The sequence below is a fragment of the Podarcis filfolensis genome (genome assembly GCF_964270895.1).
Source record: "Podarcis filfolensis genome assembly, chromosome: 3".
Lineage (NCBI taxonomy): Eukaryota > Metazoa > Chordata > Lepidosauria > Squamata > Lacertidae > Podarcis > Podarcis filfolensis.
The window spans coordinates 114025982-114046005 of NC_139606.1; the positions used below are offsets into that span (position 1 = coordinate 114025982).

Below are 20024 nucleotides of genomic sequence, written 5' to 3' on the forward strand. Positions count from 1 at the left end.
ACAAGCCTGAGGGCAGGTACTGTATTACTTCCTGATTTTATAAGCTGTTCTGGGCTTCTTTTCAGGTTAAAGAGCAGAGGAAAAAATGTTTAAATAAAATAAACTGGAAAATGCTCGCAACAGCAAAAATAAATACTTCAACACAGCAGCTTCACTGCTCAAGTCTGATAAATGTTCTCCATAGCAAAGGTTTGTTGGTCAGCTCTACTGCATGGGGAAATCTTGTCTGAAATCCATTACTCATGATGACATGACATATACAATTAGCTATGAATCAGGAAAAAAGATTTTCAAGAACGAAGCTGTTATGGGTTTAGTAACCTTCCTGCCTTCATTTATTCACTAACCTTCATGTCTTGACCTATGATCAGCTTGAGCTTTCAATACCCTGTATAGGAAGAAAATCAAGTCAATAAGATCTTGGTAAAAAACTCTATTAAAAAAAAACCCTTCCGCAAAAATCAAGCAATGAAAAGTGGTTTCTTTTCACTCCTCAAAATATTACTCATTTGTTCTCAGTGGATTATCAAAATATTAAAATACAATTTAGTATGGAGGGTTTTGAGCTCTGCTCCTAATTTTCCCCCAGGATGCTTTGTGCAATGAGACTAGCAGAGAACAAACTAAAACGCGGAATTTTTCATAACTATGCAAATGCAGGAACTAACTTAAATGCCGTAGTATTTCTAACATGAAATGAGGAGCATAATCCGAGGCAAAGCAGAGAGGTCATACTGTGTGGCACCTTGTGCCAAGTTAGGAACGGCTGCTGGGAATAAACCTGATTTAGGCCCCCTGAGATACTCAGAGATACTCATGACAGGCAGATTCCTAACTTGGTGTGGGCTGTAACTCCCTTGAGGTCAGCTTACTTCTCCTTGGAGAAATATATTTAGTATGTCTGGAAAATAGCGGACCTGCTGCATCCTGTGCCAGCAATGAGGGCTGTGGGAACTGCCAGGACTCACACCAACAGGGATCAGGGCAAACGGAAAAGCCAAACCAACTGTCTTCAGCAACCAGAATGATGCCCAACACCAATGCAGAATAGTGGCTAACAACCTAACAACCTTCTTTCAATCTCTCGAGGCCTCTGGGCCATAATCGGGTCTTCTTTGGGCACCAAGTAACAACCAAGGGAGCACGTGCAGTTGCTCACTTTTCCTTCAGCTCTTGAGGGCTGGTTTGAGGCTCAAGTTTGCAAAATACTGAACTAAAAAGACGCTTTAAAGAAAACCTAAATAGCTTCGTCTATTTGTAACTTCATAATCCTTTCTGAAACTGGGAAATCAGTATGATGCTTTAATGCAAATATGTATACTATAAATCTTACCAAAGATATTAAAAAAAGGTTATTGTACCTAGGCGCCAGGTTGTCATACGTATAGGCAACACACATAAGTCGCTGTATCAAACTGGTTCCCTGGACAAGTACAAGAAATACCTTTAAAAAAATTGAAGCCAAAAGAAAACAGTTAATGCAACTGCTATCTTAATATATAACATATTTCTTATGCTTTAAATCAAATCAGAAAAATAAATACGCTGACTCTATGTATTGGAGTGATAAGCAAGATACCCTGAACTTCAGCCAGCCATCCAAGTACATTCAAATTTCCTATGTCTTGAGAAAGTATTTTCTAATCTGACTGGCAGTTGGATTGCCATCACATGCTGCCTCACCTGTTTTTGTTTGTTTGTTTATTTACAGGAGATGCTTGGGATTGAAGCTGGGATCTTTGGCACGCAAAGTTTGGGAGAAACCATAGTATTTGGACTGCTGGATAGTGACAAGGAAGGAAAATGTTTTGGGGGGAGAGATTTCAGACTGTATTGAAGTACTAACAAAAATCTCTCTTTTATTCTCTAAGTACGCAGTCTACAAACAAGTGGATTCTGTCTGTATGCCTGTGTCTGCATGCACACAATGTCTTTCTTAAGTCTTGGCAATGGAAGCCACATAGCCGAAGGATCCAAGACTGAAAGATCCAGTATGCATCGGGATAAGTCAAGTACAAAAAGGTTTATGTTGAAATTCCTTGTTCGTTTCTCACCTCTGTCAAGCGAGGTATATGCAGGCCCTTTGTGTGGTCTCCCGCAGTCTTGCGTGATTTCCCTGGCCAAGTTCTCTTCCTGTGGCTCTCTGCTACTCCAGACCAGGCAAAGACATCGTGATAAGCCAAATCCAGATCAGAAGGATCTACCGCAAACTGGCATATCAACTTCAGCAAGCACGCAAGGCAGTCTAGTAGCCACTGAAAATAAGAAAAGTCTGATTAGCTTGGCTTTCCTTTGCAATTTGTTCAGCTAACAGCAGGACATTTTAAAAGCAGAGCTATAGGAACACTGTAGAAATTCCCACGGCTCAAAGAGCCCCATACGCACTACAGATCATAAAGCCCCGAGAACTTCGGAAAAGGACTCTGAAAATATACTCCATAGGCAGAAAACGGCTGACATACAAGCTTCCAAAAGCACGCCTATGCAATGGTAACCCATCTTATGATTAAGAATCAGGCATGCCACTTACCACAGTCCATGATTCCTGCTCTTTAGGCTCTAGAATCCCAGAGTTAAAGATTTCCAGGAGCTGCTGAAGCCCTCCAGAAGCAACAAACTACAAGGAGAATAAAAAAGTAGCAGTAAGAGCAAATGGAAACCCCAAACAACTTTGGTCACAGCATACAAGTATATTTGTGTACATTACTGAGCAACTTTTTATTGACTCAAGAAAAAGAGTTCATGTTTCCTTTTAGTTTTACATGCTTTCAAAACTGCAATCCCACATTTGGTGTCTAAAACGGAAGCAGACCAGGATCTCTGCTATCTTGCTCTACTACCTTATTCTCTGTTAACTTGTAAAATACTCTACTGATAAGATCATTTACATAATACTTTCACATCACGGTTTCAGCAAGCAAGATGCTTGTTTGCAGCAAGCTAGACCTTTCTCTTAAAATTGTGCCTTCACTTATGCAAGTTCTGAAATGTCACACTAAAATCAACAGAAACAAGATTATACATGCAATCACTAGAATAGCTTTCAATAGTAGTATCATACCTTGCAGCTCCATGTGTTTTTACTGTTTTCTATTTGATCTTCACTTGAGTCATCAGAATCTGGATACAGATCACTGTAACTTCCCTAAAGTTAATGACAAGAACATTAGTATTACAAAAAAATACACAGATTATAAAAGGCACTTCATGCTATGCATAGGAAAAAGAATGACACTACCGTGGATTCTCGCCTTATTCTTCTGTTGGGTTTTCCAAGAGCTTCAATTATTTCAAGGGCATACAAAAGTTTATGGGCACTTTTTATTCTCAAAAGATCTTTCCAGTTGAACCCATCATTACCCTTTTAAAAAAGACAGAAGAGTATAACTTGTAAGTGAAGAAATAAGCAACACCAGCACACCTGGTTAGAAACGATGAGCAATAATTTGGATATAAGGTTTATTAACTATTCAGACTGAAAACTATTCATGTGGACAACATGAAACAAAGGTTCTTGGGTTGGGTTTGGGGAGTGCTGGTGGGTTCTGGTTTTTGACCCTGAAGCCAAAGTGAAATCAAAAGAGGAAAATGCTGAAATTTATTCCATAAAACGTATCAACTGCTTGATTGTAATTAAAAACAAAAACAAAACAAAACCTCAAAGCAGTGGTAGTTTCTTTGTGGTTTCTACAGAAGAAGCAACCTGTTTTCAGTTTACTTTAAAAAAAAAATTAAACTGAAACATAGCTTGTGTCTTCCACAGTCTTGCAGGGAAAACTTCAAAGAAATACTCCACTATGTCCAGGGTTCTCCCCCACTCACACATACATTAGATCACGGCAACAGAGAACAACTTTGAAATATCCTCTCACATAGTGGCTGAAAGGTAAGATAATACAGAGCTTTTACAGTAACTCAAAGAGAGGTATGCACAGTTCTGTGCATGTGTTGCTATAATAAATCAGCACAACCACCAAAACGTAAAACTGCCTCCACCTGCTATCCCAGGATGTATTGTCAGTGGATTAATAGGAGCACTCAGCCATCGTTTCCTATAGCCTTTCTAGTACAATTTCACTGAGCTTCAAAACTCCAAGCTGCTTTGGCCTGTAAGCATTTGTGAATGTTCTTGCACTTCTGGCATTTATAGTGTTAATATCTGGGTCAGAATAATTCATCATGCATGATACTATGTAAGCACAACAGGAATCTCTGGTGCATAACCATGCAGGTACCTGATGCCACACCATGAATGAACATGCCAATTCAAATGAATGAACATGCCAATTCAAATGCCAATTCACTTGAGCTGTTGTGACCACGCCAACAAAGCCAACACTCTCCTAGATGTGATTCTGATACTTTTCGGGCCAATATCATTCAACTGGCATTGCCAGAGATGGCACACCAACCGTCATGGGCACTGGAACACGTGAAAAATGCCACCAAAAACAGAATGAATAAAGACACCATAAGATGCTACTAGCCTCATGTGTTGACAGATGCAAATATTTAAGGAGTGATTCTTCACTCACCTGTTCATCAGAAATATTTTGAAATGCCTGAAGCATATTGGGACATGTAGGCAGAAGCATCAACAACTCCCAAACTCGCCTGGAAAGATTTTCTGCATGAAGATGAAGTTCTTCACATTTTACACTCTGTGAACAAGCATGCAAAATATCTCACATTAAGTCATAATTAATTCAACTTAACTGAATCATGGGATATTTACAACCAAAGATGTAGGACTACATTCATTCATTCATAACGCTATACCATGGCTTGAGAAGAGAAGAGGAAGCATTAAAATGTGGGGTGGTCTGCGTGTGAGGGAGAGCTGAGAAAAGTAAGGAGAAGGATGGAGGAAAAGAAAGTGGTGAAAATGGGGGTGCAAAGGGGGTTGCAAAAATGGAGGAGGAGGCATGGATAAGGGGGTGAAGGTTAAAACAGGTGCAAAGCCAAGGTTACTGAATGAAAATGTGGCTGCAAAAATGGGGTTGGGAAGGTGAATAGGGAGCTTAATTGTTGCATGGGGTGGGGAGGTTAATGTGGGGAGAATGGCAGGGGGTTGGTGAGTAAGTAGGCACAGCCCATAGTCCATAAGAATTTGATTAAAATTACCGTATTTTTTGCTCCATAAGAAGCACTTTTTCCCTCCTAAAAAGTAAGGGGAAATGTGTGTACATCTTATGGAGCGAATGCAGGCGGGAGGCTCTGAAGAGCCGTGCGGAGCGTGTGTACGGCTCTTGGGGGCTTTTCCCCAAGGAGGGAGAAGGGCAGCCCGTCAGTCCCTTCTCGGGAAAAAGCCCCCAAGAGCCTCCCTTTAAAGAGCCGCGCGGAGCATGTGTGCAGCTCTTGGGGGCTTCTCCCTCCCTAGGGAAAAGCCTGCAAGCGTCGCACACACGCTCACGTGGCTCGTGAAAGGGAGCGCTGAGCAGAGCCTGGGATGCATACAGGCTCTGCTCAGCACTCCCTTTAAAGAATATTTTCTTCCTTGCCTCCCCCCTCTAAAAATTAGGTGTGTCTTATGATCAGGTGTGTCTTGTGGAGCGAAAAATACGGTACCTCGCTATCTTCCATAGCCACTTCAGCAGGAGGAGGTTTAAAGGAGGCAAGCATCTCCAGCAAATCAAACAGGGTGGTAAGATGAGGTTCTTGCAGGAGTAAGAGCATCGGAATGTTGTCCTTCTGAGGAGGTGGTAAGCAGGATGCGGGAAGCTGAACGCCTTCTCCCTTTCGCTCTCTCCGTGGAGCTCCCAAGGACACAAACACCATCTTGGAATAACAAACAGGGATTTATTTGTAAGAAGAAGCATGTACTGTACAACATGTGCGCAAGGCAGCTTTTCGAAGGCAACTGGCATCCCACCCACCCCATCTGTAATTTGCACCACGTGGTTTCAAGCACACTATCAAATGCCACCCCAAAGTCTGCTCCTGTAGCCGAAGATGAAATGCACAAAACAGTCACCTGGCAAGGAACAAGTCCGTACGCCAGAGAGAGTCCTTAACGGCAATGATCTTAAAAGTGGTACTGTAAAGAGTAATACAGCCACAAGAGAAGAAACAGTGGAAAGTGATTTTTTTATTATTAAAGAGATCAACTAAAAGCATAACACTGCCACTGAGAAAGGTGAAGTGAGTTGCGGCCCACCAACTCTGCAGTCTTAACAAAATCAATATGCATGAAGACAATCTTATAATACTTCCCTAGGGAAAGACATTTGGTAGTCTAAAAGGGGATCTGCTCCTCCTTCGGATATAGATGGCCAATAACATTTAAACTTTACTTAAGACTCCAAGGGAAGATACAACCCCCTCCTCAGTGCCCACATCTTGAAAACATGAGATAAAATTGCTTGCATCTTTAAGTACTATGTTCATAATTACCTTACTTCAAAGCATGGCTTTCCCCCTCAAGGCAACCAAGTAGCAGCAATGCTCACTGCTGTATGAAGAACATTTCTATTTTACATGTGCATTAGCTGGAGTAGGAAACTAAATAGACTGCAACATTCCCCTGCTGTCTGCTTTAGATTTTAGGTTTCCCGAGACCTGTCTCTTGTTTTTGCTTATGAAACTCTGCATACCAGCATGTACATCGATGTTACTGTGGAAATGAAAACCATTACCATGTGACAATGTAAAATGTTGTAAAATGACCTCTTTGATATGTTTGTCACTACCTGCATATCTTTAAAACCCAGTTCATGAAGAGTTTTTTCATCGTAGTCAGTTGTTAGTTCATGTCCAGAAGAGATCATTCTCACAGGTCCCATGAGGCCACCTAAAGAAACAGCACAACTTGCTTCACTATTTGAACATTGAAAAAAAGAAAATCAATGGGGTCAGATTTGGTTTTTATCTGAAATTAACCATTCTGTTGGTGTTCATTCATGCAGGTCTGGACTTGGCTCATTTCCTTTATCAACACAGATCTTTATTACTATTATTACTACTACTACTATTATTATTATTATTATTATTATTATTATTATTATTATTATTATTATACTATATAATAATAATATACTAATTTGGAGAAAATATTTAAGAAAAACTAGCATTTGCAGAAGAAAAGCTAACCTTGTATGAACATTAAATTCTGTTAAAATCGAAGGAGAAACAAGGCCATCCACACAGCTATTTCCCTTAGTTGTCTTTACTTCAGAAGTACTCTAAATGAGGGGCAAAGAAGCCAGGCTGAAGTTATGTCAACATGCTTTAAATCATACCTGGAAAATCTCCTTTCCGACTGCTTTGGCCAAACTCCTGCAGCTGAGCCTGTTGGTTTAGCTGCTCTTTCTGCAAATTCTCGTACCAATGTGTAACTTCGGCTCTCAGGTCGGCCACCTGATCACTCGGATACATTTCAATTGTCATCTGAAATATAAGAAATTTGTTTAGCTGAGAATGGCGGGAAAGCAGGGACATAACACAATGCTCTTTTGGAAAACAACTTGCTAGACTGTACCTTGTCAGGAAGCCCAGCTGGCTGGCAAACAATTCTGAGAGGCAATGACTGTTTGTCACTCAAGGCTTTTAAATGGCTGCTGATGCCAGTGCCCTCAATTTGCCACTGTCTCAGATGATATGCAAACCTGAGAAAGAAATAATATTTATCATATAAAAAGGAAACTCACTGGCAATTTGTGTCTTAAACCAATTGAACCACCTAAACATTGCTTATGGTAGCGTTTTAGACTTTCCTATTCAGGCTGGCATTTGGGGTGCGGCTGAAGCTGGGGCAAGGAAAGGAGACTTTTGAATCTTGCTGTTATAAACTTTGGCCAGGATCCAAAGAACTGTGAAGCCAGTTGCATGAGCTGAAGGGGGACAATCTGCAATTGAAACTAGGGGCATTTCAGGAAGAGTTTGCTATATGGCATCGAATGAGCTGTTCAAAAGTAAAGCATATTTACCATATGTTCGGCAGTGCCCAAACACTGATTTTAATAGGAAAAAAATATCACTGGTTGTGAACTCTCTAGAGCAGGCATAGGCAAACTCAGCCCTCCAGATGTTTTGGGACTACAATTCCCATCAACCCTGACCACTGGTCCTGCTAGCTAGGGATCATGGGAGTTGTAGGCCAAAAACATCTGGAGGGCCGAGTTTGCCTATGCCTGCTCTAGAGCCCCTTTAATAATTTTCTTTTGTTTTCACCAAAGAATTATTTTGATGAAGATACCAAAATAATAGTGCACTTCCTAACAGAAGCCCATATGACTGTATGTGACAATTGGGAAAAAGACAAACAACCATTAAATTCTATGAGGCTAGTGCAAGCACCCTGTGTGACCCCATGAATATCATTAAACAGCAACTTTTATTAAATAAAATTACTATGGGCATAGTTTACCTTCTCCGAAAAGCTTCTAAATGAGTCTTAAGCATCAGAAGTCCTCGTTCAATAATGGTGAGGCTGGAGTGAGAATCTTGCTCCAGATTACTGGATGCTATCATTAGGCTTTCCATGCACTTGCTAATAAATTCTTGCTCTTTCTCCAGACCCGTTTTACCTAAAATATGATTTACAAGGAAATGTTCCATTAGCATGATGAAACTTATATGTCCCCCAAGAAAAAGAGAGTTGAAGTACGGTATCACTGATACACAACATCAGACTGAGCAATGCGCAGTATCTTAAACTGAATTATATCATACCATTAATATAATAGGAGTTAATATACTGTATAGCTGCACGGCTCACATCTCCAGACTGTGCTCTTAAAGCAATACCCCAGAATTGGTCCATACCACACAACTGCAAAAAAGAAGTGAGAAACTGGGTTATTTCTTTATACGAATGACCACCTAATCATTATCATGTCAATGCTGTGCTGTACAATACCATGTATCATCTATGTATTTTTCACAATACAGGCAACCCCTGTTTTAGGAGTGACCAATATGTATCGCACACAACACTGAACCCAGAAGTGACCTGGAAACATCATAAAAGACGTCACTAAAAGGGTGGAGCAGGCCGTTTCAATTGCATGCAATTTCAGAGACTGCAATCCCCACACAAATTGGGGGTTGCCAGTACCGGTTAACAGAGGTGTTTTCTGTCTGTCCCCTTGCCCCAACTTATTGGTGTACTGGTCAGACATGTTTGGAAGCAATGCTAAACTATGTTTTGTGATCTATGAATGACTCTGGGCAACTCCTCCTCTAATATGGCTGTGCAGAGAAGGTTAAAAACTGAAAGTTTCCTCATCGCAGTTTGGAGTTATGTCAAAACCCATGCAGAGTGAGGTTAGTTTTAAGTTATGGTTCAACTTCCTTAACAGCTCCACTTCCTCCTTTTCGGAATCCTTGGCTTCAATTAACAGGATTGAGTAAAAGAAAAATCCCAAATCAACTGGGCAGCTTTCCGAAAACTGATTTCCACCCTGTTTTCATGCAAAGGTCAATAGTAATCATGTAACTTCCCACCCACATTTCAACTCTTTTCATAGGCAAGATACAACTTCAGCCAGTTCCATACTAAACATACAAACTGCTTTCTTCCAAGGAGAAACAGCATCCTTAGTCCTCAAGAGACATAATTCCCATCTCAGTATCTCTGATAGTTACAACTCCCTTGTCAGATAAGCTGCTGCTTATCATTTACAGAACAGGAAGTCTTAACACAGGAACACAGAAAGGTCAAACTGCATTTGCTAAATCGTACCGCTCAGCAAATATTCACTAAGTATACTAAATCTATCTCGTGGAAGAACTGAAGAGTTATGTAAAACTTTGAAAGAAGGGAAACAGTGATGTAATACTCTCGCTTACCTCTGAGTTTGAACCGCCATCATATGCACTAGTAGCCAATCGAGCCAAGTTACATAAATGCTGAAACAAGTTTAATCCAGTCATACTAATGGTTTCGGGCTTTAGCTGAGGCATCTAAATAAAATAAAAACATGTTTTGCTTCCATCAACATCAGCCTTGTTTTCAAAGAGGAAAGTTAATAGGTTTTGTATGTAAGAAGCTATTTCCCTGCTACCTTTTCTAAAAAAAGATGCTTGTAGGTTTCCATTCCCATGGCATGCTGGTCTTTGCTTCGCACTTGATTTAAGAACCAGTGCAGAGCATCGTCATAGCATTCCGAATCTTCTACTAAACAGTGCCATAGTATGTCTACTTGCTCCAGACTCAACCCTAGAGATTCAAAGCAACATATGACAACATCCTGGTAAAAGACAGCTAATTTCTTTCCCCAAAAGTCCTTCCCACAGTAAACACAGCAAGGCAGCCTGATCCCACGCACGCCTGTCTGCTGGTTCGACCTGTATCATTGACAGAATTGAAACAGCACCGTCAGCCTCTCAAATCACACCAACCCGGAAGAGCCCTAAAAGCGCTAAAGGGCTACACAGCTTGTCTTCTCAAACTTATTAAATGGTAGAACTCTAGAACTGGAAGGGAACCCAAGGGTCATCTAGCCCAACCCCTTGTTGTATAGGAATAAAAGCTAAAGAATCCCTGACAGATGGGCCAGCCAACCTTTTTAAAATCTCCAATGAAGGAGCGTCCATCACCTTCTGGGTTAGCCCACTCCACTGTCAAAAGTCTCCTGCTGTCAGAAAGTTCTTCCTAATTTTACCCATTAGTTTGGGTCCCCCACTCTGGGGCAGCCGAAAGCAAGCTTTCTCCATCTTCTATGTTTCAGATATCTGAAGATGGCTACCAGACTCTTAGTATTCATTTTTATTTTAGTTTTAAAGAAAGAAGCCATTTCCTTTCTGTTTCCTCCCCTGTTTGTCTGGCTGATGTAACGATGGTATTTCTATTATACAGCGCCAGCAAATCAACCTCGTTGTTTAAAAGAAAAAGTATGGGTACATATATTTAGAACTTACTGAAATGATCTGGTGATCCTAGAGTTGAAAAGACACATGTCAAAAACTGAAGGCGAACTTGAACTTCTGCGCTGTGGCTGTACCTATCATGGAAATTATTTGTTATTTCAGTACATCTTCAGTCATCAACAACTGTTTTGCCATTGTTTAAACCCTTTTTCATAACTGGGGTCAAACCACCCCAAAAAAGAATTGAACATATGTGTGGTACCCACTCTTTCACCATGCAGCACCAAACCTCCAGATATAAACCTGGCAAGCCAAAGGCCTATATCGCCTAGCAGACTTCTACAAAAACAACAAACCCATATCAACACAAGAAATACAAAACAAACAAGGGGACACCTGAATACCCTGGCTAACACATCGTCAGCTACATGCCTTCTTAAATAATCCACTAGTTAGATCAACAGCCACTAGGCTCTTGACCACCTTCAATAACTTTCTTCTAACAACAACGGGACATGGCAAGGGGATGGTATCCACAATATACCAAACACTGCTCCAAAGCCCCACAAACCCCTTTGACACAATCAAAAAACAATGGGAAGATGACATAGGCTACAAAATCAACCCCACCCAATGGACTAGAATGTGGTCTAAACCTCCCTTTAAATCCGTATCAGCAAAAAGAAAGGAACTCACTCTGAAACTCACTTACAGATGGTACCTAACACCATGAAAATTGGCGCTGATACACCCAGGAGCTTTACCACCCCACCCCCTCTCTTTTCTTCCCAATACTATACTGCATATAACACCAATGTCTCACAACAAATATAACTGATCTGTAGAAAACACAACCTGAAGAAAGAGACAATGCATGTGCTTTTGTAAACAAGGAAAATATTTAATATTTTTTTAAATAAAAAAACCCCGTATGTGTGGTATTTGTGCCTAAGTAAGGTCAATTCATTTTGAAGGGTCTACACTGTAAAGGTAAAGGGACCCCTGACCATTAGGTCCAGTCGCAGACGACTCTGGGGTTGCAGCACTCATCTCACTTTATTGGCCGAGGGAGCCGGCGTACAGCTTCCGGGTCATGTGGCCAGCATGACTAAGCCACTTCTGGTGAACCAGAGCAGCGCACAGAAATGCCGTTCACCTTCCCGCCAGAGCAGTACCAATTTATCTACAGTGGTACCTCAGGTTAAGTACTTCCAGAGGTCCGTACTTAACCTGAAACTGTTCTTAACCTGAAGCACCACTTTAGCTAATGGGGCCTCCTGCTGCCGCCACACTGCTGGAACACGATTTCTGTTCTTATCCTGAAGCAAACTCTTAACCTGAAGCACTATTTCTGGGTTAGCGGAGTCTGTAAGCTGAAGCGTATGTAAGCTGAAGCGTATGTAACCCGAGGTACCACTGTACTTGCACTTTGACATGCTTTCGAACTGATAGGTGGGCAGAAGCTGGGATCGAGCAACAGAAGCTCACCCCGTCGTGGGGATTCGAACCGCTGACCTTCTGAATGGCAAGCCCTAGGCTCTGTGGTTTAGACCACAGCACCACTCACGTCCACGCTGAGTAAAGCTTAAATCAAATACCACCCAGTTTCAAACGTTTTCTTCTACCCCTGCCACGTCATGTACAACATATTCTGGGCGTTCCAATCCTCTTCCTCCACCTAACGGGTGCTTTTTATTTTATTTCACTGAGGGTTTTTACTTACTGGAAATTGGTATCAATTCAGCAGGGCTGGTTCAACCCTTAGGTGAGGTGGTGCCCTGCCTGCTCCCCTTCCTCCACCACTGGCATCAGTGCTGATTTTAGCCCAAAATCGGCACTGGCAGTGGTGGGGCATCTCTCCCTAACACAGATCAGACATTCAGACTTTATAAAAGTTCCTCCACAGGTGAAGGAAGTGCTTGCCACCCTCACCCCTCAATCACAAGGGTCACTCAACGAGTGACTAGGAGGCTCTAAGGAGGACATCTGCGGGTGAGATGGTATCTGTACTCTTGGTTAATTTAAGATACAAACTGTGTACAAGCAAATTTAACAGACTCTACCGCTGCAAACAATTTTTTAAAATATAGTTTTGTTTAAGGATACATATGAAAATATTCATCTATTTATTACTTTTTTGGCTTAGCTCATATGGCTTGGGATAGATAACGTTTATTAGGTAAGAAGATGGGTTCCAAGTAAGAGTGCAACTCGTTCAACAAGCCCAAGGAGTCTTTAGCCTCAACTCCTCAAACTAATATGACAAAGCAGTTTTAGAACTACAAAAGCAGGGGGATTTTTTGTTGTTCAAAGTAAAGAATTCCCATTTGGCACTCCTAGAATAGCAGGACTCCAAAGCTAGTGAGACAAAACACTCCCTCTAAAACTAACACTTAACAAACATTAAAATTCCACTCCCACGTCATGTCAGCTCAGCTCAACATGGGCCTACTTTGGAACAGATTTTCCCTCAACCTTTTCCAGCTACCATCAGTCTTATGACAACCATCTCCACACCCACAAGTGCACCCTATAAAGCCGCTCTACATATCCATACATCTTTGTACCACCTGACCACAAAAGATGCTCACCCTTAACTCCTGTGCCAAAACAACCCTCCAACACAGACCCATTTTCACTGAGCGCCCAATGTTCAAAGTGAAAGAAAGCTCAGCAAGCATAGATTAATGAAAAGCAAACCATTTTTTCTTTTTTGCTGCTTAATATAGTAAGATGGTTATGGGAATGAGATATAGTCACACACGCATGGACTTGATGTACTTTCCTTTAGCCAGATGCCATCTCAGATCAGCTCAAAATAGGCCTTGTTATTCACAAGTGATAATGCGGGTCAAAGGAAATACTGATGAATATGAATACACATCAATAAATAAGGTGCAAAAAGGAATTTTGTTTGATCAGGAGCAAATTTTGACCGTGTGAAGGTGGATTTTAACAAGGTTCAGATAAATGTTAAAAACATCAAAACCATGAACAGACAAGATACACCCCACCACTCCAACACCATACTTACAATGCATGCTTATGCCGTCCTTCCCTGACAGCTTGAATGTAGTACACCAAATTATCAAAGAAGAGCTTCATCATATTAAGTTCTTTTTCGGCCCACCTGTTTCAATTTAAGAATCATTTGTCATTTCATATCCATATGTCTTGGGAGGAAACTGCATACAAACGACGCAAACTATCTTTCAAAAAGCTAACTACAGGACATTCCAACGCTCCTCATAAGATTTCTCAGCTCAAAGGTGGCTCAGAAATCTGCAACATGCATGACTTAGTCACAAATAACTGAAAGGCAACTCATCCATTTGCTATAGCCCAGGATATCAGTGGAAGATTATGCACAACATAGTTTATTTTGCCTGTCCTCATCAGAGCATCCTGCTTCTCAGTCCAGTCTGATCTGAACACTTTTAGTATTTAAAAAAGATTAGCAGATTTAATATAAAGGAAGAATGTCCCAGATTGGGGAACGACAAGTCCAGCATCATATCTGGCCATCTTGAGTAACATTCTGGAATAAATTGTATAGATCACAAGCACTCCGTATCAAAGAAATAGTAATAAACGTAAGAGAATAATTACATTTGAAATCAGCTTTAATCTTTACTATTATAATTGCTTTGGAACATACTATCATGATTTAATTTAAAACAGGAATTGTGAACGAAATTTAGCAGCAGATATTGTGAACCTGCCCCTTTAAATATTTGTCAAATGAAATAAAAAAAAATTGTAAAACAACTTTTAAGAATGCAACCAATTTAGCCAAGTAGAAACTTGCTCCTATTACTGCAGGCAACATAATGTGCTCCTAGCAAACCATTTATGTCAGCATATGACATATGCTAAGGCCTTAAGGTGCCTTCTGACGTCACCTTCGCGATATGGGGAAGTGCTGTAACATAGTTCTTTCATGTGGTGCAAAAATAACATCAGAAGACCCAATTCATGTGGGAGATATCCATTGTACAAGTCTTCTCCATGCAAAGTTATCGAGTTGAGCTTCTACGATTACCCTTCTAATACGTGAAGGAGCCACGCAGCACTGACTCCATACTACGAGGATCAGGAGAGCCACTGTCAAACTATGGAGATTAGAGTCGGAAATGGGTGGCCTCTCTTTTGGGGGGGCGTGGGCGGAAGAGAATCAAAAGAGACCAAGATTCCATTTAACACCAAACAGGAAGGGATGGGCTTGGGCAAGGAAATGTTAAAACTATAAACTGCCCTGAAATTTCAGGGAAGGGTGGGGTTAATAATCTATGCTCTGCATTTGACAAACTAAAGGAAGCTAGGGAGGAGCCAGTATCAGACCAGGAATCCCTCAATGATCAGCCACCCTCTTCTGTACTGAAAGAACATGTTGTACTTACATGGTTATCCAATGTGTGTCATAACTGCTTCCAAATTGTTGAAAGGTACCAAATAATTTTGGGAGAAGACGGAGAGAAACTACCACTGATCTGAGGAGATAGATAAATGGTGACTAGGTATAGAGGAACATCACAGGATAAATGTTCTCCGAGATTTATAGCCCTTAAATTAAAATGTATCATGTAGTCACATTTAGAGAAAAAGATGCCTTTGTATGGGAGGAAAGGAAGAAGCAATCTGTAACTTTGGAACTGCCGTTCTAAATTAATAAAGAACTATGAATGAGGCGGACGTTATTCATAAGTGAAAGTACAGAGATCTGGTGTGGGTGAAGATTTGAATTGGGAGGGCTCTTTCAATTGGGGACACACCAAAAAGGGTTACTTACTTCCCTTTCTATCCCAACCTTTCTTCCTTTTTGCAACCTTTAGCTTAAAGGCAAAGGTAAAGGGACCCCTGACCGTTAGGTCCAGTTGCGGACAACTCTGGGGTTGCGGCGCTCATCTCACTTTATTGGCCGAGGGAGCTGGCGTACAGCTTCCGGGTCATGTGGCCAGCATGACTAAGCCGCTTCTGGCAAACCAGAGCAGCGCACGGAAACGCCGTTTACCCTCCTGCTGGAGCTGTACCTATTTATCAACTTGCACTTTGACGTGCTTTTGAACTGCTAGGTTGGCAGAAGCAGGGACCGAGCAACGGGAGCTCACCCTGTTGCGGGGCTTCGAACCGCCGACCTTCTGATCGGCAAGCCCTAGGCTCTGTGGTTTAGACCACAGCACCACCCGTGTCCCTCAAACCTTTAGCTTACACAGCCCTATTCTTGTTCCCCTTCTCAAAACAACATCTTCCTTGATGCTGAGTGTTTTGGGGAGATGGGAGAGTAAATCTGTGATTTCTACATTTTGATTTGTAGTTTGTCTTAAGCAAGCTTATCTGCTCGTCAAGAGGAGACTTATACTCCGTCTGGGACAAGCCTTATAGAGGTTTGATTTTTCTTAGGATTTTATTTAATTCTATTTTTGCTTTTCCCCTAATCTCCATGGATTCCAATGGGAACAAGCAGGCCTCACTGCAGGAAGTCTGGAAGATATGGACCTTTTGACGGCATTCTCATGTCTTTTGCTCAAGTTAGCTGGACTGGAGCAAGTTGTGAGATGACAGTGCTCATCTGAACTCCAGCCTGCCACATTGCTGTTGCTAACTGGGAGGTGAGGCAAAACCAATTCCATGCTCCTGTCAGTGCATTTCCACTGCACTGACCTCATCGCACCACAGTAAGCAGGCACAGATGTGATGGATGATCAGGTGAGTACCACCACCCCGTGTGGTCTACGACAGAGGGTGGGAGTTAGAACTGCTTTCATATGTATTTTTTTCACTTGCAGTTTCTTGTTATAAGCAGTTAATAATGCAAATATATTTATCTGGTAACTTCAGGTAACTGTTTGATCTACCATACTGTAATCCTTTTTTAATAAGTTTATTTTAGGCTGTGCTTTTGTTGTTTCAAATGAAAGTTTACAATTTTTACCATTTGTCAGTTATTTTAAATAAAGTTTAAATTCACTTTCTTTTTGGTGTGGTTCTGGCTCTTTGGTCACTATCCATATGCTCATAGCAGCAAATTAATATAGACTGAACTGAGAATTTATTTTTCAAATATGATTTCAGATAAAGCAGCTTTTAGAGATTTAACGGACAAGGAAATGGATCAGTAGTAAGACACTGATGCGCCACTCAAGCTCATTTACCTGTTATTTGCTAAATTTTCTAGGCAGCCTTCAATGAACCTCATTCGAATCTGTCTATCAGTAAACCAACATACTAGCGAACACAGAAGTTTCTCTGCTTCATTTATTAAACCTTCAGATAGATGAATCTAGAGCAAGTAAGAGAAAAGTTATTGACAATTATTATTACATTTTCTCTGTCAAATATTCTTGTGTGATATTTAACTTACTGCATCTTCATCCTGGACCAGATCCCACAAAAGGGTATTTCCCTTCTTACAAACATTATCCAAGTTAATATCTGTCACTGCGTTGCTGTTGTACTGGTGTTTATGAACTGCTGGCCCTGAGCAAAAGACAGGTGTTATTAAAAATATGGAATGTGTATCCTGATTTGAATGGACTTTGTCCATCAACAGCTGTTAATAACGGCTAAAGACACAAACCTACAAATGGTTGGAACAAATACACTTGGGAAAACTAAGCCAGGGGAGGATACAGGGAGACCCAATACAAACACATGCAAAGTCAATACTATTTATTAGAATACAGTGAGGAAGCATAACATTCCTCAACCCTTTAAAATAAAGGTCTTTCGTCATGTATTACCATCCACTATGATGTGAAAGCCATACAAAACTTAGCATTCAAACTCAAATTTTCATTGAAAAGTATTACAGTTGCAAATGTCTGTGTTTGCTTGTAAAGTTATTTAATTAGGATGTGAAACTGCTTCACAAGTAAAAACCTGTTGCAAAAAAAAAAAGAGCTATTATGATAATGCAATTAAAGACAGCTGTCCCAATTCAGGGTCTGTATTTACTGAGATAAACAAAGAATTATGTTTGCTGTCTCCCTTTCCACTTCAATAGAGGGAACAGTTCTGCGCGTACATCCCTGTGTGCTCTTCAATGAGGCATCTCGGAATTAAATGTTGCTGCAGGTCAGGTGTACAGAATATGTTTTGTATTCAGAAGATCTGATGTTCAATTCCTGGAACCTCTACTTGGAGAGGATCCTGTCTGAAACCCTGAACTAGATGGACCAATGAATCTTCCTATGTGCACACAAGACCCAGTGTCCCCAAGCTGGAATCCCCATGCCTGTAATCCAGCCCACAATTGCTTATCTATATCCGTGGGACATCACAAGTGTACCTGTAGGTTGAATGCAGCATCCATCATAAATATAGACCTTCTGCAAGATACAGGACTTACACATGACAGAACACATCTATTTAGCTCAGGATCAGATATCATGTCTACAGCAAATTGGAAGGAAGCGGCACAGGAATCTTTTTACTTGATACAGCCTTGACCTTGAAGGGCAGGTTCTTAATCTTTTTCTATGGGTCTCAACCAGAATAAGCAAACTACTGTAGACCTCTTAACTCAGACAAAGAAATTCAAACTCAAACACAGAACAATTTCTGACTGATTCTGAAGCCTTGAGCCTGATCCTACCCCCAACCTTTATCAGCTGCCCCCAAGGATTTTGTGCCACAAAAGCTGCAGTGGTGCCATTTTCTAAGCAGGTAATTCAGTTACACCCATTTTCTTTAACCAAACCTTAACTGTTCTCATGCTACACTCTTGTTCTTGTAATGCACAGCCCTTGAGCTGTCATGTTAAAAAAGGCTCGCCTGCTTTTTCCTTTCTAAAAGGTTCTAGAAATGAAATTCCCTTCTTTAAGGGTGTTGCTGAAACAACATAAATGAGTCAAGAAGAATCCACAGAACATTACTGACTGGGGACAATAAGACAGTTTGTGAACGTAGCCAAATTACTCCATAAGCAGAAGGCTCGCCAAGGATCAGCCAGTCTTCCTGCAGGCCCAATGCTGTATTATCTGCCTTTATAAAGCAATCTAGCAACTCACATTCTCTTTACACTTCTCTCCGTTATTCTACTCCTAGGTATGTTGGTGACAGCAATAATGGCCAAGGCAGGCTGCCTTTCTTCACTTGCTCTCTCTTTTACCCTCCTGAAATTAATTTTGATACAAATGCTATTTAAGCATCCAGGGGAATGGATCACAGAGTTGCCACATTTTAGTGCTCCTGCAGCCTGGACACACGCCAATGCAACAAGCAAAAGCTTTCCCCAACGTGCGGGAGAGGCTTTACCAGTCAAAGATTCTGTACATTAGGCTGTTGTTAAAGGAGCAGGGTCAGAAAAAGAGATTGAGAACCTAGACCTCTAGTATCAGTCTTCCTCAACCTAGTGCCCTCTCTCTGTTTTGGACCACAATTCCTATCAGCCCCATCCAACAGGGCCCATGATAGGGCAGGAAGGTGAAAGCTGTATTTGCTCATGATTTGATTTAAATAACTAGAAAGGTCACTAATTCCAATCAGCTTACCTCTACCACAGGCATGGTACTTGGGTTCTGCTTAGTTTCCTTTTAAGTAGCTAGACCACTGAAACGAAATGTGACTGCTCTTTCCTTTGCTACATCTTACCTTGGCTGAGATGCTCATGATAAATGGAAGCAAGATTTGGAAGGTGCTGCTGAAGATGAGATGTCAGTTCGGCATGCGAGTTAATCTGTACCAGTTCTTCTTCGCAACCAGATTCCTCACCATCAAAGTCTGCCATATTTTTTTCCGATTTTGCACTGACTTGGGAACTGCTACAACTGACATCATCAGCACTTAACATGTCATCGACCATGTGTCTGTAAGATACAGGCAAGAATAAGCCAGTTTACTGTTTTCAGTCCACGAAGACCCAGTAGACTACAGAAAAGCAGCACTTGCATGTATGCAGAGAAAATATCATCACTGAATATAATTCTGAATATTCCGCCCCTTCACCTTACAGTTTAAACAATAAAAACAATTTAATAAGTATGCAGTTACAAAAAGCGCTACCACAAAAAATAGGGTGGTTCCTGAAAATAAACATCTCAGGTGAACAGCATTCAGAGAAAACAATATAATGAAGTTGCCAAGCAAACCTCTGTGGGGAGTTACACAACTTATGGGCTGCCACAGAGAATGCCTTATTGCGGGCTCCACCACCCTGAGCTTCTGAAGGCAGTGAAATTACTAAGGAGGCGCTCTGATTGTCTTAACAGCCAAGA

The 20024-nt window shown here is 41.1% G+C and overlaps 1 protein-coding gene across 2 annotated transcripts in view; it reads right to left on the minus strand.

Annotated features, from left to right (window-relative positions):
- The window catches only part of USP34 (ubiquitin specific peptidase 34), a 104035-nt gene that overhangs the window by 42140 nt on the left and 41871 nt on the right, over nucleotides 1–20024 (minus strand). For both annotated transcript variants that reach the window (XM_083604686.1, XM_083604685.1), the window contains 21 exons: nucleotides 19402–19616; nucleotides 17171–17286; nucleotides 16962–17089; nucleotides 15210–15299; nucleotides 13844–13939; nucleotides 10861–10943; nucleotides 10005–10159; nucleotides 9790–9903; nucleotides 8671–8770; nucleotides 8366–8525; nucleotides 7478–7604; nucleotides 7239–7386; nucleotides 6690–6790; nucleotides 5569–5778; nucleotides 4536–4661; nucleotides 3239–3361; nucleotides 3062–3145; nucleotides 2531–2617; nucleotides 2055–2255; nucleotides 1362–1444; nucleotides 348–388 (listed from right to left, as the gene is read on the minus strand). In XM_083604686.1, coding sequence (XP_083460812.1) covers nucleotides 348–388; nucleotides 1362–1444; nucleotides 2055–2255; nucleotides 2531–2617; nucleotides 3062–3145; nucleotides 3239–3361; nucleotides 4536–4661; nucleotides 5569–5778; nucleotides 6690–6790; nucleotides 7239–7386; nucleotides 7478–7604; nucleotides 8366–8525; nucleotides 8671–8770; nucleotides 9790–9903; nucleotides 10005–10159; nucleotides 10861–10943; nucleotides 13844–13939; nucleotides 15210–15299; nucleotides 16962–17089; nucleotides 17171–17286; nucleotides 19402–19616 — 2588 coding nt within the window. The remainder of the gene's footprint in view (nucleotides 1–347; nucleotides 389–1361; nucleotides 1445–2054; nucleotides 2256–2530; nucleotides 2618–3061; nucleotides 3146–3238; nucleotides 3362–4535; nucleotides 4662–5568; nucleotides 5779–6689; nucleotides 6791–7238; nucleotides 7387–7477; nucleotides 7605–8365; nucleotides 8526–8670; nucleotides 8771–9789; nucleotides 9904–10004; nucleotides 10160–10860; nucleotides 10944–13843; nucleotides 13940–15209; nucleotides 15300–16961; nucleotides 17090–17170; nucleotides 17287–19401; nucleotides 19617–20024) is intronic.